At 42.4% G+C, this 16984-nt stretch overlaps 1 protein-coding gene across 1 annotated transcript in view; it reads left to right on the top strand.

Annotated features, from left to right (window-relative positions):
* Window positions 1-10908, top strand: part of robo2 (roundabout, axon guidance receptor, homolog 2 (Drosophila)) — a 141166-nt gene extending 130258 nt beyond the window's left edge. The window contains exons 24-30 of the mRNA XM_076100680.1: window positions 1040-1199; window positions 3162-3425; window positions 4371-4588; window positions 8198-8380; window positions 8894-9052; window positions 9258-9524; window positions 10706-10908. Of these exons, the coding sequence (XP_075956795.1) occupies window positions 1040-1199; window positions 3162-3425; window positions 4371-4588; window positions 8198-8380; window positions 8894-9052; window positions 9258-9524; window positions 10706-10908 (1454 nt within the window). The remainder of the gene's footprint in view (window positions 1-1039; window positions 1200-3161; window positions 3426-4370; window positions 4589-8197; window positions 8381-8893; window positions 9053-9257; window positions 9525-10705) is intronic.
* Window positions 10909-16984: the final 6076 nt, after the last annotated feature.

Genomic DNA, 16984 nt, shown 5'->3' with positions numbered 1-16984 from the left:
AACAGAGTTTCCAAAGATGGCTCTCACTGATCTGTGTGGCTGCTGACGTCAATTTGAGGTATTTCCTGGATTGAGATGTTAAGTGTTTACTAGTAGGGAGGCACTGCCGCAAATTGATTTATAGATGCTAATACTGTACATTCTTGTTTACTTCAATATTTTTTATCGACAAATTATTCACAAAAGACATCTCTGAAATGCAGTTGAAGTTATTGGAAATAACTTCTTTTTTTTATAAGATACATTTTCCATCAGCATGTCTTAGTTATCAGGAATATGTGCATACTGTTTAAACCTCAACTTAAAAAACAGATTTGGAATTGAAGTCAAATGTGTTTTAAAGAAAAATAGGTTTCTTCCACTCTGACCAAATTGTAAAAAAAAACAGTATTGACCTGGCTGGCAGATTTATAAAGATGGATGGGACAGAGGAGAATCTGGTGTTGGAGGGATATGAGTGGAAATGGATGGGGTTAGCGGCTCTCCGGTGTAATAAAAGAAATGAAAGTAGTAATAGACTCACTGAATTCCATTAGGGACACACTGACACTACACAAGCCATTCATTATGATGATGCTGTGAAGAGAGATATTTCATTGTGAAACCCAAAGCCTGGTGTGAAAGGGGACACTGAGGGATGGGTGAAGCACAAAGGTCTGCCTCAACCTCGTTTACTGCCGTTCTCTGCTGTTTCTATGGAGATTTGAGGCTTTTCAGTCAATTAATCAATGGATGCAAGCTTTTCATCCTGCAACCTTGAGCTTTTCTATGTAAGCACTGACAGGCAGGAGTCCATTGAAATCTCGTGTTTGAAATTGTGTACGATTTTCTAAGGGTATGTTGAAACTGAGTCCTAATTGATCTGTAATCTAAGTAGCATGGTTGGACTAAATTGAGTTTCGGCTGGATACGCATTTGTCACACGGCAAGAGCAGCTACTGTAATTTGCAATGCTATCCAACTTGTATATTAGCTTTTAATTGATTTTCTTTTACAATCTAATTTTCAATGACTCCAAATGCAATCTTTCCTTGTGTAGGTGGAAAGGGAGGGAAGAAGAAGAAGACCAAGGCTAGCTCCAAACCCGCTAAAGCCAACGGATCCAACTGGGCCAACGTTCCCCTCCCCCCTCCCCCTGTTCACCCACTCCCAGGCACTGAGATGGACCATTATCCCAATGAACATCATGACGGAGGAGGGTATGTCTACTAGGGCTTTGAACAAATATCAATACATTATTCGAATGTGAACAGTGTTCAGTGCAGGATGAAACATGTCAGATGTTGCAGTTTTTTTTATTTTTACCTCATGATCAGATATTAAAGCCCGGCACATTGCGCAACTCGACAGTAGACAGGAAAGTGACGAGGTGAAGTTAAAGACCACCAACCAAAAGTGAATGCAAGGTGGCCAAGAGAGCTTTTCAGATTTGTGTCAATATATTTAGCATTATTTTTTTTCAAGACAATTTAACTCTCATCTTATATACACAACCTTCAATTGGAAAATCATGCAATACGGCCCAAAGCAATTCTAATGTGTGTATTCCTGTTGTTGATACCTTCGATTCTATTTCAGGTAGCTAACCCTGTTTCCACCCAAGCCCCTCCAACATCCCCAAAAAAAACAAAAACAGAATTGTTTTATTCTTAATTTGTGAAATAAACAGACACAGATAGTAGCTTTGTACACCCCCAGTGTCTACTCCCTGTACATCACAGAGATTCCCATCTCTGTTGTATATGCACTTGAGCCTGCGTATTGTTGTCATTGTATGTTTCGTCCTCTGACTACATCAGTGGCTGACAATCTAGTGTCTCGCTTGCTGGAACAAAAAAGATAGTGTTTGCCAACGCAAGCAACACCACGCATTGCTGTGTGCAATAACAGGGTTCAGCTCTGTTTTCTCTGCAGCTAATTACTGTACTACTGTACATCTGGAGAAAAGTGAAGGATCAATGTCTCCGCAGGCAGCCAGATACACACACGTACTCACTTACACAGGCTTTCACACAAAAAACTCATATACAGATGGTTGCACATCAAACTATTTGCTGATCCTGTCTGCAATCTATGGGAAGACTTCATCATTGGGGGAAAAAAATGGAGGATAAAAAAAAAAAGAAAAATGTTCGAGCAGTCTCCTGCTGCTTCTACACAGATGGTTTCAGATTAATCTATTTGCTGAATTCCATAGTGGGGGAAAAATGATAATTGCATTGTTTTATAAGTGAAAAGCGAGAGACAGACGGACAGATTGAGGGATTTATACCAGCACATTGTTATCCCTCTTCGAGTGTAAACTAGATGTAAAAAGCTGCTGAGTTCTTATAGATGTTTAAAGCAACGCTAATATTTCTTTAGTTTATCGATACACTAATTACATTACTCTTTTTATTTAAATTGCGTCTACTGAATCCAACAGAAGCTTAGACATACTCTACTGTAGGTACAACGTAACAGAGGCTTATTTAAGGGATGCTGTGTGTGTCACTCTTTGTTCCAGTAGGTGTTATGTCCTCTTACTCCCACTTCCAGAGTGGGAGAGTCATCTGCTTTAATAGGCTATCTGGCAAATGAAGAGTCCCGTGCACTGTAAATCTGAGGCTGCTCTTAATGGCTGCATATTAAAACAGTTATGTCCTATGGAGTGTGCACTGACAAATTTCTTTAATGAACATTTTCTTTATGGCTAGTATTATTTCAGCATGTATAAGCACAGCTATGACGAAGTGAAGCATAACTACCTCCATAATTCCACTCAGGACTGTCGTATAAAACATCATTTTCAAAAGTTGGACAAGGCCACAAAGCTTTATGTTTAGTACAGAAGAATTTCTCTTGAGATATTTTTATATTTTTATATTTGTTTTCAGTAATCTTAACACTTTTGGAGAAAATGACAATATCACAAACATTAATGTAGTTCTGTTTCTGTCCATGTATATTTTCCAATTTATTTTCTCATCAAGCATAGCATTTAAATAAATGAGCTGTGTTTATGTGAGATGCATTACCATTGTTTGGTTGTGGTGACTTATATTCTTCAACACAGATGTTCACAGTAGAGCTGAAACAATTGGTTGATTAACAGAAAATGAATCTGCAAATAATTTGATATTATTCTACATCAACATCAACATCTCTTCTTCTTACATCAGGTATGAGAGTGATGGTTGGGGCCCGCCCATGCCCGTGCAGACTTATCTTCACCAGGGCATGGAGGATGAGCTGGAGGAGGAGGAGGAGAGGGTTCCCACCCCGCCCATCCGAGGGGTTGCCTCCTCCCCAGCTGCTGTGTCTTTTGGACAGCAGTCCACAGCCACCCTTACCCCTTCTCCTCGGGACGAGATGCAGCCCATGCTCCAGGCCCATTTGGATGAGCTGACCAGAGCATACCAAATGGACATGGCAAAACAGACATGGTAAACATTGCAGTATTAACTATCTATCCATCCATCCATCCATCTAAAAAGATATATTGTTATCGATGATAATATATGTGTTGTTGTCATTTTGAAATGCTTACTGTACATTCTGTTCTGCATGTATTGCTGCCAGGATTTATTTTGGTCCTGCAGTATTCTTCATGTCAACTATATGTGCAGTGGAGATAAACCCATTAATCATTTCATTTTAATAGGCCCATGCTACCACTTAGGCGACTACTATATTTTGCTCACTCTAAGAGACACAATTTCTTCCCCACGGTTGTTTACTCCCCCCCCCCCCCCCCCCCCCCTCCCCCCTACCCATGCAGCACATTCCATTGTTGTTGTGCTCATGTAAGTCAGATGAAGGCCATGCCTCATTCTGTCGGCAACGCAGAGAGACTGGCATTCATTCATAATCGTGAAAGTGGGGGTGGGGGTGACAGGGAAGCCTTGTCAGGAAGGAGATGTCATGTTACCCAGTAATGACTATGTTGGTTAGAGAGCATCTCTGACAACACCAGAAGGCCAGTAATTACAACCAATTCCCACTGCAAACTGCGTCAAAGACATTGCACTGCTCAAACAAATGCGCCTGTCAGCAGAGCGGGTTGCCACTGAGGTGACAGCCATGTGTCGACGGGCCTGGAGAGCATGGCTTTGTACCATCCACAGCAGCAATTAGCGGGTCATTGTGTTAGCATGCAAGCTGCACTGTATAATTAGTGGAATCGTCCAACTTTATTCATCGCTTCACATATGAAAGAGGTCTCTAAAATTAGCTCTGACCTTCCACATCCATATTTTTCCGCCTTCCTGGGGCATAGAAACTACTGAATATTCCCTTTATTCTCTTTACATTCATCATTCCTCCACATTCCTTGATAGGTAGGTTTGTGAATTCCAGTAGAGTAATCTGCTGTTTCTTTCTCTTCCCAGGCACATGCAGGTAGGCTCTCTTCCTCCCCAGGCTCCAGCTCCTCCAGTGGGCTACGTGTCGAGCACAATGGTTTCTGACCTGGAGACTGACCCGCCTGATGAGGATGAGGAGGAGGAGGAGGAAGAGGAGGAGGATGAAGGCTATGGAGCCAGGCATCCCCGCGGCATTGAGCACACACCAGGGTCTAGCATGGACAACCTGGACAGCTCTTTAACAGGTGAGGTGGATTCTGAATTGTGGCTTTCGGGGCGCTTCTTTGCTGATGTACATGTTTGTCAACCATATTGTAATGTATTCTAATACAGTATTTTTGTGCTATATTTATGTATACATTCATACAGTTAAAAAATATTGTTATTCTTTGTTAAAAGCAAAATGACTACGATCGAATTACTTCGAATGGGAAAACATTTAATTGCCATTGTTGCTACATCTGGTCTCACAATGAATGGATTGTTGTTCCTGACATGTTCTTCATCAGTCTGCTATGCGTTCATCTTTATGTGAACATGCTTACTGAGTGTCCCTCAATCAAGTTTTTTTCAGCACTTTTGGCAGACTCTGGGGAATTATAATTATCCTTTCCCAAAAAAAAGAGATAAGGAAGTCCATGAATTTTAAACAGGATAGTGAGAGGGAAATCAAGTGGAGGGAGAGGGGCTGTGATTTAACGCGCACACAGCACCGGAGCCAGCGGCACCCATATCTTCTCGAGGAGATTTGAAATACATTTCACGTGCGGCCTATTCCATTGCAGACTAGAGACACCATTTCCATTTTTACAACTCACTGAAAACTTTTACAGCCGCCTGTCAAGGGGACATATGAAGGGCATGACATTGCAGCTGCAGAGCTGGGTGGTGGACTGCTGCTGTCTTACTGACCAGGCAACGTTATCCATCTGTAAAACTGGGGGGGGGGATATTTCTGAAAAATCGGTGGCCTTTGGCTATCATGCACTACAAGGACAAGTTGTGATAGCAAATGCTGGTGTGGTGGAACTTTGTGTGTATCGGGCCTCCAAATGAAGACCAGGAATACTACAAACTTGATCCATATTGGGAAATTCATGGGTAGAAATGGGGCGCAAGCAGTAAATATACTGTATCTCAAGGTAGAAGAGCTGAGCCAGTTGAGAGAGAAAGCATGAAAATAAGAGGGTTGACAGCGCTGCTTGTTGGTCTGCCCTGTCGGTGGCAGCCCTAAAGAGTAGTTTTCCATGGGGTGATGGAACAGTGGTTTTGGTTACGCTGACACATGCTACTTGCTGATGTATTTAGAGGAATATAAAGCAGCAACTGGGCCCTAATCTCCTGCATCTCTCCTCCACTGTATTCCTCTGAAGACAGCACTATTTCTTCTTATCTCTCTGCAAGTCTGCCTCGCACCCGATCGTTTTACAACACAGACACGGTTCCAGCTCCGGGGTTAGCAGGAGGATAGGGGAAACTGCTGAGATTTATTGTGGCCACCATTTTGAGGCTATACAAATAGGCGAGGGTGGGAGAGAGATTCCTGTCGAGCCCTGATTGATAGATTTGTCATTGTTTTAATAACATGGAAATAGGTCTGTTTTCGTAATGTTAAAAATAGCCACCCTTCTCCTCTGGGGCCATGTTTCTCCAGCAGATTGTCTGCACAGGCTTTCCAATGTGTTTTCTATTCTCTGCGATAATAAAACACTTTTTAAGTCCTGATGTTGTGGTGGGTATTGCAGATCTACGTCTTGCTTGAGCCTCAGAGATGAAGTGAACACATAGGTATCACCTGGCTTTGTGTCTAGATGTTATAGGTTGTGTAAAGCTGAGATGTGGTAGCAGCGAGGCTGTTACGCCCACTGTTCTGGCCGATTACCCTCCCATAAAGCCTTGCCAGGTTTGTGAGGAGCAGGGTCACATCTCCTTAAGGCAGGTAGAGACGCCTGCTCGTCAGGGGGAACGGTTTTCCTGCTTAACGACATTAGGGTTTTCCGGCTTAACGGCAGATTAGGGTTCCCGTCAGTGTAAATCAGATTTAGTGGCAGGAGGGACCTGGGCCGGGTTTTACTGCCCCCCAAACCATCTCCCATTTACTGGCCTTACTCTAACAGTGCTTGGAGCATGAGAGGTGGTAGCCAGTGGTTTTTAGAGTGCATGGCTTGGCCCATTGCTCTGGTTCAAGACATGATAAAATGACGGATAGTGCAAACCTTTGTCTAGAGCTACAGAAAAAGATTCTCGGGCAAAAACGAAAACTTGATTGAATTCTTTATCAAATTATGTGACAATGATCATAGTTTGATTGGACTGCTATTTCTGAGAATAGGAGTGCTCCAGAGGTGCAGCAGTAGAAAATGTCAGTTAGTGCAACTGAAAAGTCATTCTGTGATGTGATTTGCTGAGGCAGTGTTCCTTCGCCGAGCCGGAGGAGTTGGAAGCTTCAGTGAATTGGCTGGCACTGCCTGTACTTCAATATCTGCTCTGTTCTTTGTGGGAGGATTGAACCCAGGGGAATTGCTGTCTTTTTTTTTTCATAGAAAAAAAAGACTCTTAGAAAAGAATTTCAAAGAAAACAGATAGGCAAGAGGGCTCGAAGTAGTTACTGCCTTGGAGTTCAGTTAGCGCTGTAAAAATGGGTTGTGTAAGGGGTTCTCCACCTTGTGCAAGCTTACATTTTATAGAAGTTACCATTAATCTGTGAACATTTCACTGCAATTGGAGTGAAAATCTGTTGCAACTTCAGCTGTTGAAGGTGCAATCCCCTTAAGTCATATCCAGTGACAGCTTAACCACCTCTATAAGACATATAGTTTAAGATATATATATATATTGAACTGTGCCAACTGCCGTGGCTAGATTAATGCCATCTTTTTTTGTATCACATTGACCTTTTAATATATCCTGCTGCTAACTTTTTGTCCCTATCGCTCCCTCTACAACCTTTACCCACACACCTCCCCAGATCTGTGTTACATCAGTCTGTTCTGTGCGAGGGAGAGATGAAGTGTGGGAGCAGAGCATTTGGGTGTGTGCCACTTGAGCAAAGTCTGCCAAACCAGTCCCACTGAAAGCTGTCACATTAGCCTACTGTTCTGTGGTTTTGCTTGCCAAAGTGACATATTTTTTATTGGCAGGCTGATATTTCTTTATTTAAAGTGCCGGCCTTACTTTACTTTACATGAAGATTTTCATCATCTTCAAAGCCACACTCATGAGTAAACCACAAACCACAGCAGCTATAAGTGAAATACCTTGATGTTGTCTTAAACCTCTGTTCTAGAAAATGTTGCGGCTTTGCGACGGTGGTGGCTGTGCATTTTCAAACAGGAATAAAGAAAACTGTATGTGCATACCACCAGGTGTTTGATTCGATACACTGGTTTGCGGGATGCTTCGTCTGTGTCACCTGAGGCAGTATTTTAGTCTGCGCTGCACAGGTGCGCTCATTGTTCTTTATCAAAAGAGGAGCAGAATTAGTTGATGCCTGTCCTGCTGTTCCACTGTGTACGTTCTGGTGTGTGTTTGTGTGCACCTTTTTGTGTGTGTGCATGCAATTTGTGTTCTGCGTGTGTTTTTAGTAGATGAAAGAGGACAGGTCAGAACAGAATGAGCAGAAATGCCCTGCAGCACACACGGAATCATTTAAGCTTAATATTACCTCCGTTTTAGAAGATCGCAGGTTCATCCATCTCAACGCCATAAAGGTTTTGGCCACTGAACTGAGAAGTATGAACATGATGCGGTTGAATTTGAGTGTTTTGAAATCGAAAGAAAATATGCATATCAAATATGCAAATATCTCACACACACACACACACACATTTGCTGAAACATGTGGTGTTCCACAGGGTCCATGGTGAATGGGTGGGGCTCAGCCTCGGAAGATGACCGTAATTTCTCCAGCCATAGGTCCAGTTTGGGCAGTTCGTCTGATGGCTCCATCTTTACCCACTGCAGCTTTGCCCAGGCCCTGGTGGCCGCTGCAGACAAGGCGGGCTACCGCCTGGAGGGCACTAGTCTCAGCAAGAGAGGTTGGTGTGTGGAGACCAGCTACACACTGCCCGACTGGAACTTCTACCAGTGGCAGAGGATGTGTTCCCTTTTGCTCTGATTTTTCCTCCTGTCATCCATTGGCTGATGTTTTCCCCCATAATGGTGGCTTAATATTGGATTTCCTCTCTACTGCTTGGGGACGCTGTGCCCAGGTTGTGCATGGCACCTGTTCTACGTGGCTGGACTGCAGATATCTCCCTATCCTCTACTTTGACTCGGTTCCTCTGTGACTCATTTGGCTGTGCACTCTTGCTTTCTTGGGTTAAATGAATAATAAATGGGTGATTTGTTGTACTTGCAACCTTTTGCAGGCTTTACCAGAGTTCTTTCTCCTCTAATGAAAATCTTTACCTTTGTTTTCTAATAGGTTTTTGAATCTTGAATGATAACCTCTACCTTTCTCGATGACAGCCTCAGCTCCACTGTCCAGGTGTTGGCTCCTTATTGTCTTTATTAACCAGCTGGCTTGTGGTCCTGTATCCCTCCTGCAGGTAAAGGCTTGTCCCACAGGCCCCGGCCCAGCAGTCCATTCTCAACAGATGGCAGCACAGTCGGCACACACAGCTTGGGCCACCAGAGGGCCACCAGGCCCACGCGCAAACCACGAAGCCAGGGCACAGCACCCCACCGGAGAGATGCTGGTGCAGACGGTGAGGCAGCAACTGAAAACACATTTTAAATAGTTTATGCAGAAGGTTCTCTGAAACATCTGTTGTTGTTTTAAAAACTAGAGGGAGTTATATTAATATGATATTGGATGGAAATTTGTCTGGACAGTTTTTACTAGTAAACTACATCTAATAGTTAATTTAAGGCTTCATTTGATTCATTCTGTGGGTTTCCCCTTTGGCACAGACCTACCTCCTCCCCCGGAGCCTCCCCCCTCTCAGGGCCAGGGCCGTATCCAGGGGGCCCGCAGTATAAGCAGCATGGTACCCCCTACAGATAGAAATGCTTCATCTCTGGAGCGCACGCCTATGTCAGGACCCCTGTCCGGGCCGGATGACATGAAGAGCTCCATTGACAGACAGACACGCACTTCTCTGGAACATCATCGCCAGCTTCAGGACAGGCTGGACTCCATGGACCGCACTGATGATGGCCGCAGTGGACACAAAACAGGTACAGTTGAAACAACTGAAGTCTTCAGCCAACAGCACTGTAAAGTTATTACACACCTCATGTTCATTAACATGCTAACGCTAAAAATGAAGGGCTAACAAAATGATGTATAATATATACCAGTTCTGAGCCCAAACATAATCCATACAATTATTTTGCAATTCATTGCGCAGGAAATAAAACATCTAAACAAGTGGACATTTTCCTGTTCTTGACTGAAGCGCTTCATTTAGAAAAGAGATAAATCATTGCATCATAGCAAGAAAACAACAAGGACACAGGAGATTTGCTGCTGCAGTGACTTGACAGTGAGGGATTTTTCTCTGAGTTAGCTTGCATGCTGCGATGAGACTGGGCTCCCATGAACAGATTGCGCTGTCTGCCACTTGCTCTGGTTTCCAGAATGCCCCCCCCCCCCCCCTCAGCCTCCCCAATGCCCCTGTAACTGTTGCCAATATCATCCTGCTCCGCTCCAAGTACGGCAGGAGGCCCCAGCAACTGAAATGCTCTCTAATCGCTTCGGCTTGCTTTTCTCACACAAACAGCAGCCACTCTACACCCCATCTGTGTGTGTCTGTGCTCATTGTGTGTGAGTGCGTGCGTGCATGCGTGTTTGTGACCATTAGAGCTCTCCATGCTGTGCGCCCTGCCCTCTTTGTGCCAGGTCTCTCTCAGACAGTTAATCTGAGACTGTGAGACAAAGACAGGTGCCACAATCAGCATCTTTACAAAACCCCATAGGTGAATTCCCATATGTGTCAGAGTGCTGACTGATTCACAGTAGAATCCACTGAGGTCGGGGCAGACTCTATTACAGTCATTAGCTGAGCGGTGGGGAGCAGTTTGATGAGATTTCACGCAACGATGGAGACTGCTGAGGGTCAATGTTATGCTGCCCTGCAGCAGGGGGTGCCACAGCAGCCAGCAGTCCCACTCTTATTGTATTTACCCTGTTATAAGGCTGGGAGCTGCAAGGCCATGTGTGGGGCTGAGAGTCCTCTCTGTGGCACGCCCTGGCATAGCCTGTTGGCACCACCACTCTGCAGATGTCAGGATCGGGGGGGGGGGGGTCCAAAGTGCTCTTTGTCTCCATACATCAGATGTTAGATGTGTTTCACTGCAACAATAAAAGTCATAAATTGTGTCTGCTTTTCAAACTTTGAGTATGCCTGTGTTTTCAGAGGACGGGTGCCTGCCATACAACAAGCCATCCTTTCCCTCCGCTGGTGGCCAGAGCTCCTCCGGCACAGCCTCCTCCAAGGGCTCGACAGGGCCACGCAAGGCCGAGGGTCCACGACAGCCACAACAGTGGACCACCACAGAGCACGCCGAATTCCTGGGGACCAATGGACAGGGACAGTACTCTGGAGAGTTATGTGAGTAATTACGTATTTTACGGCAGTGTCTTACAATATAAGGCACTGCATATGTATGGTGAAAAAAAGCCACTGTGACAGCAAGACTCCGGGAGGTCACTACAACTGGCTGTTGTTAGATGAGTCGTTAAGGCAAACAACTCCCCATGAAGCTGTAACTCATTTATGCTACGTTTAGTGAGGTTTAGAGGTGTTGATAGCCATATATTTTTAGCTTCAGACAGCCTCAGACTAGCTGTTTTCCAGTCATTTAGTCTTAAGCTAATATTTGTTTAGCTTGATAAAGTATCTTTGTTTAGCTGTATGTCTATCCTTTAAAATGCACTGTTGTTCAGTATGCAAATGAGTTCAATTTCTTGCATGCCTCAACAAACTTGCCCAATAGAGTTGATTCTTATTCAGATTTATGCTAAGCTAAGCAATTACCCAAAATATGTTTTTCCATTTTCTAAACAAACCTGACATTTTTTCTTTTTTTTTGTCCCTTTCCTACCACAGAGTGATCTGCCTGGGATGTGAACTGGAAACACCCTGGTCTCTCCTTGAAAGAACGAGGCCCTCCTTGTCGGGGCAATGAACTTTGTCCTTGTGTGTTCTCAGAGGGCAGGATTGCAGTAGAAACGCCGTGTCACAGAACTGTAAATGTGATGTATAGACACAGACATACTGTACATCTTACTATGTTTTTCGTCCTCAAGAAAATATTTTCCACCTCCTACCTTACTGTAATTTTCTTTTTGTTAGAAAAAGGCAAGCAAACAAAAAAAAAAAAAAAGAAAACATCTGTACAAGAACAAATTTTCTGATAAATGCCCTTGGGGGAAAAGGGAATTTTGTTTCCTGTAAATATATTCTTTAACTTGCTGTTGCATCGCTATGCAAGCCTAATTCAGTTTGAGCTTTTAATTTCCATATACAGAAACAGTTTTTATCTGGTTATTTGTATTATATGTGAATTGAGTGGCTATTGTGCCATAAAATAATTGTTTTATAATCCATTGTTTGTTAATACTTACCATTAATTATTATCATTATTATTATTATTATTATTATTATTAATTATTGTTTTTGCACTGCAATTTTTGGTGATAAGCACAAAAACATAGCTCCTGCTGACATGAAGAACCGGAATAATATGTGAAGAGGAGCTTCTGTACTGTAAAGTAAAGAGAAGAAAATTATATACTAATGTACAGAGAGATATTAAAGAGTACGGCTTTGTTAACAGACAGCAACAAAAAAGGCACCCATTTCCATGGTTGAGACTAATTGGGTGGCAAACAGACAAGGTTCCCGAGGGTCTGAAGGGCAGATATGAGGCTGGGAGAATTGTACACAGAGGATACTGTATTACTGTAGGTGACCGAGTTGATTATTTAATTTCCAATTAGCTGTCTAAATCAATAGTTTGATTCAAGAAACATTTAGTGGTCGATGTTTTGGGCAACTCCGGGCATTGCCCTGTCTTCCGAAACAGACTGAGGGAGTTCATTTTTTATCTTTTCAAATCTTTTCCAAGTAAAAGTTTTCATGATTAACTGCCTAAATAATGTTCCTACACTGAGTATACGCTCCTCGTTGAGTATAACAGCACACAAACTATAAAACAGCCAAAAGGGAGGAAGAATCCGTGAAATCTGTCCTCATGCTGTACTTCAGTCATAGCACTTACAGACGCAGATGTATAATCCTTCTGCAGCCTTAATAGGCCAGCAGACATCACAAAGGAGTTTTTCGTGGGATGAGTAGCAATGATACTCCCAAACCTGCCTAAAATATCAGTATAATTTGTTTACACCTTTTATGTTTAGAGTTTTATGTTCCAACATTTTAATATTGTTTGCTTTTTAAAGCACTTCCTGTTTTATGTTCGTCATGTTATCTGTGGTACAGTTATCATCCAAGAAAGCAACACAATTACCTGTTCGGCCCAGCTGAGTGCTGTTAATATTAGGTAATCTATTAAAGTAGTTGTTGCTTTAAAGGTTGATGCCTCAGTTACCGTTAGACTATGGTCAGCACAGCCTTGTGTCGATAACTTTGAGAAGAAAAGGTCTGTGTGTACGATTTACAACGTAGCTTAGAGTCACTGTTTGATCCCATAAAGTGACAATGGAGAAAAGCCTTGATTAGTAACTAGCAGGCCCCACTGCCTCCATGTCTACAGCCACAGTGTGGAGCAGAACACTTTCTTTCTGCCCGACTGCCACAAAACACACACTTATCATCTGCCGCTTCCGACTTCTCAGCCTCTGAATCTCAATTCTTTTGTCTTTTGAGACAACTTTTTCATTGGTTGTCCTTTTTTAATGAAAAGCTTGTTTCTTTGTATGCCTTTTATGGACTCCAAAACGCTGCTTACAACAATGTTTTCAATATTATTGTTCAGGATTTTTGTGGTTAACTGAGTGTTTGTTTTGTCTTTTTTTGTACTGCTAATGTTGATAAAAGGGGGGGTGGAAACTAAAGGCCGTCAGATGCTGTTGTACTGTTGTCGTCATGCCATCGTCATTTTATATCATCCACCCAGTGGCCAGTGTTCTGGAAATGAGGTGCAAAGAGTATCTCAGGTTATTTTACATTCTGGTGGTGTTTATGTATGTGTATATATGTGTATATATCCATACGCATCTCCACTTGATTATGCCATTCCATTTTCATTGACAAGAATATCCCTCTCTCACGTCCGATTCTGTCGTCCCCTCTTTTCTTTTTCTGCTGTGGATTTTGATTCTGAGTATAATGTGCTGGTTCATCCACCTTAAGACAAGATGTCAGTAAAAGAACATACCAAATTAAGATTGATATTTCTAATGTCTAATGCGTTTTCGTGTCTCTTTAATACTCATTGTCTTCTTTTGAATCACAGTGTCGTTTTGTATTTATTAAAAATGATAATAAAAGTATATTGTGAAATATGCATAAAGATTGGTGGAATATAATACGTGTTTTTTTTTCGTTCCTTGTAAAGTTTGCTGTCAGAGCCGAGCAGCGAGGCCATAAGGAGATGATAGGCACACGGTGCTCACAGCACGGTGGAATGCCGGGTCAGTAGTCGTCTGAGTCACTCTTCGTCCTGCATGTTCACCGCACTGCTCCTCTCATGTCAAAACTAAAGCGACTTAAAACATTATCAAACACAAGGAGCAAAAACGCTCACAATTTGCTTGTCAAGACAATAGAGAAAATGTCTTTTTGGAAGGATGAAAGTACTTTGGCTTTCTCTCTCTTTTGTTCATTTTCTCAATATTGTTGATTCTTTGTAGCCTATCTGTGTGTTGCCTTTTTGCTATAAAAGATTAAAAATGATGACAAAAAAGAGAAAGTTGTTGGGTGAAGTCTTTCTGTACAGTATGGGGTGAGGTGACACTCCGATCCAATGCCATTTCTACAGTACATCTGCTTTTTTTCTGTAAACCACTTTCTGTATTCACTTGCATGTCCTTGTCCAAGAAGAGAGTGGATCAAGAAAATAAAACTTTTACAGTCTCATTCCCATGTTCTGTAAGATAAATCCATGTTCTTTTATTTCCTTGTACCTGGATCAATATCAAATAAAATATTTTTGAAAAATGATATTGCCTAAAATGATGTTTGTTTTATGGGTAGATAGAGAGACTGTTTTCAGGGGGAAATAACAAGCCAAAAATAAAACAAAGAAGTAAAAATGTCTCTTAGCTGTAATATTTTTGTTTTTGTAGACTGCTTCCTTATACTCTCGCCAAGACAACATGAAAAATGGCAAGTGTGTCTGCTTGTCCAAACGCATGCTTCCTCTGATATCTTGATAGTATTTGACCCAGCAACAACATGTGTGTAGTCATTTTGTGCTGTGGGTGTGTGTGTGTGTGCACTAGAGATGTGTAGCCTAATCTGTGATTGTGAACGAGCTCCTGACTCAGCTGTGCTTTTTATGTCAAACCAATCCCAACCTTGATCCTTCTACAGGAGCAGCTTCAAACACAAATCCAAATCTCCTATATCACTGAGACAGGCAGCTTGCTTTCAAGCTCTCTTCCACGGAGCTCACAGTAAAATAACTAGTGAAAGAAATGCAAAACTGGATATACAGTTTATAAATTAAGAACAGCTTCTATGTCAGCATTATGTACAAATATAAATTAACAAAAAAAGTTTGTTCTTTATCTTCCATACTTCAAACATTTTCCATATTCCTATTGCTATTCAACTGCTGAAAGATTAGAGTGTATAAGTGCTTACAAGTATATGATGGAAGTATATGATTGCCATTCTTATGCTCACTTCTGTTTCATTAATTGTTGATACCATTTGATACACAGATTCTGTGCAACATGTAACCATTTTAGACCACTATTAGCTTTCTTTTCAGCTATTGGATTATGAGCACTTGTGTTCTGGAAATTGCTCAGAAAGCCATTCATCCTCTGAATACCCTCTAGGTCTCTGGTCTGTGGTTGTAAAGTTTGATGAGGACGTGATTATCCTAGAGGTCACAATAGGTCATTTTATACAGTGACATCAAGTTCAGACCATCAAACAATGGTCCTACTACAATGAAATGGTTACTATGGGGACTAACGTCATAACACATAAATACAATTGGGATCATTTAATCCACAAGAGTCTCAGCTTTCCAGACATACCAGATTAATGCAATTCCACACTGGGAATTATTCAAATACACCATTTTAGAATAGGCAGAAACAACACATTTATGCATCATGCACAGTCTTTGCCCAAAACTGCATGGGATTAGTATAAAGTGGGCATACCTGCAACCTCATGGGTACCCATTAAACTCATTCAGATATCTTGAGGTGAGAGGTCAAGGGACCCCTTTGAAAATGCCCATGCCAGTTTATCTCTTGACCAAATTGAGCTAACTTTGGAGCATTATTTAGCCCCTTTCTCGAAAAGCTAGCAGAAACACAACAGGTCGTCAGACGACTGAAGGCCTTTTTCAGGCTCTTCTGTTGTCCACGATAGTAGTGAACCAGTAGTTTAGTTCTCCAACAAGATTTGTATCAAGCAGCTTTTCTCCAGAAGTTAAAAACTCAAAGAGTTGGCTCTCCACAGTTTGGAATCAAGCGGTGTTCAGCTCGTGTTGAAGTCCAAGTGCAGAGTGAGGAATCAGAAAGTTCTGAGGCCTTAAGCAACCTCGGTCCGGTCTGTTTCCATGGCATTTAGTCACGTGCGTGCGTGCGATTGAGCAAGAGAGAGAGAAATATTAACTATTTTCTCATATTTGTCAAACATATTTTTTATTTTATCTTTCAGTGCTCTGTTACAATTCATTACAGCTATGAGTTGTAAACATTACACGACCCGTCTCTGCTGGGGGGAGAGCGAGAGCATTTATATGTGTATATATATATAAATGTACAGACTTGATCAGATCAGACCCATCAGTAATGACACAGTCTCCTTGACCTTTACCTGATACCTCCATAATGATAAAACTGTAGCCAGGAAGTCTCTGTCTCCCTGTCAGTCACAAATGTGTGGCGAACAATACTAAATTAAACTTTTAATCGGCCTATCATTCCCTTCAACACAGATGTCGAGTAACGTTAATGTTCAGAGCTTGGTGATGAAATGACACCTGGAACTGTCACGGGGTGTGGTGGAGGACTCAAGTGCAGACAAGACCAGAAGTAGAGTGAAGCAGGTATTTAATGAATGATGAGATTTACAGGAAACTTACAGAAACACAACAGGGAACCCACGGACGAGACAAGGGGCGGGGCGGGGCGGGGCGGGGCGAGGCGGGGCGAGGCAATGATCTGGCAAAGAGTGACTGAGAGGCAGGGGTTTATATGGTGAACAGGTGAGGGGAGTTGTGCTGATGAGGAGGGAGTGCTTGATTAGTGATCAGAGGCAGGTGAAGGGAGTTAGGCTGATGCTGAGGGAGTGGCTAACAGGTAGAGTGAGGAGGGTGTGGAGCTACACAAAGACACAGGAACAAGGTAAGACAGCTATCTACGTTATTGTATGTTTGTTAATGACAGGTGTAAGTTAACGGTTTAACTAACAGTTTGTCAGGCTCCATTCAGTGTTTGTTGGTGGCTGAAAATACTAAAGGGACTCACAGGGCTGTCTGTT

Source organism: Anarhichas minor, unplaced genomic scaffold, assembly GCF_050575085.1.
Source record: "Anarhichas minor isolate MPS153535 unplaced genomic scaffold, ASM5057508v1 ptg000026l, whole genome shotgun sequence".
Taxonomy (NCBI): Eukaryota; Metazoa; Chordata; class Actinopteri; order Perciformes; family Anarhichadidae; genus Anarhichas; species Anarhichas minor.
This window is presented reverse-complemented; position numbering and strand designations above follow the sequence as displayed.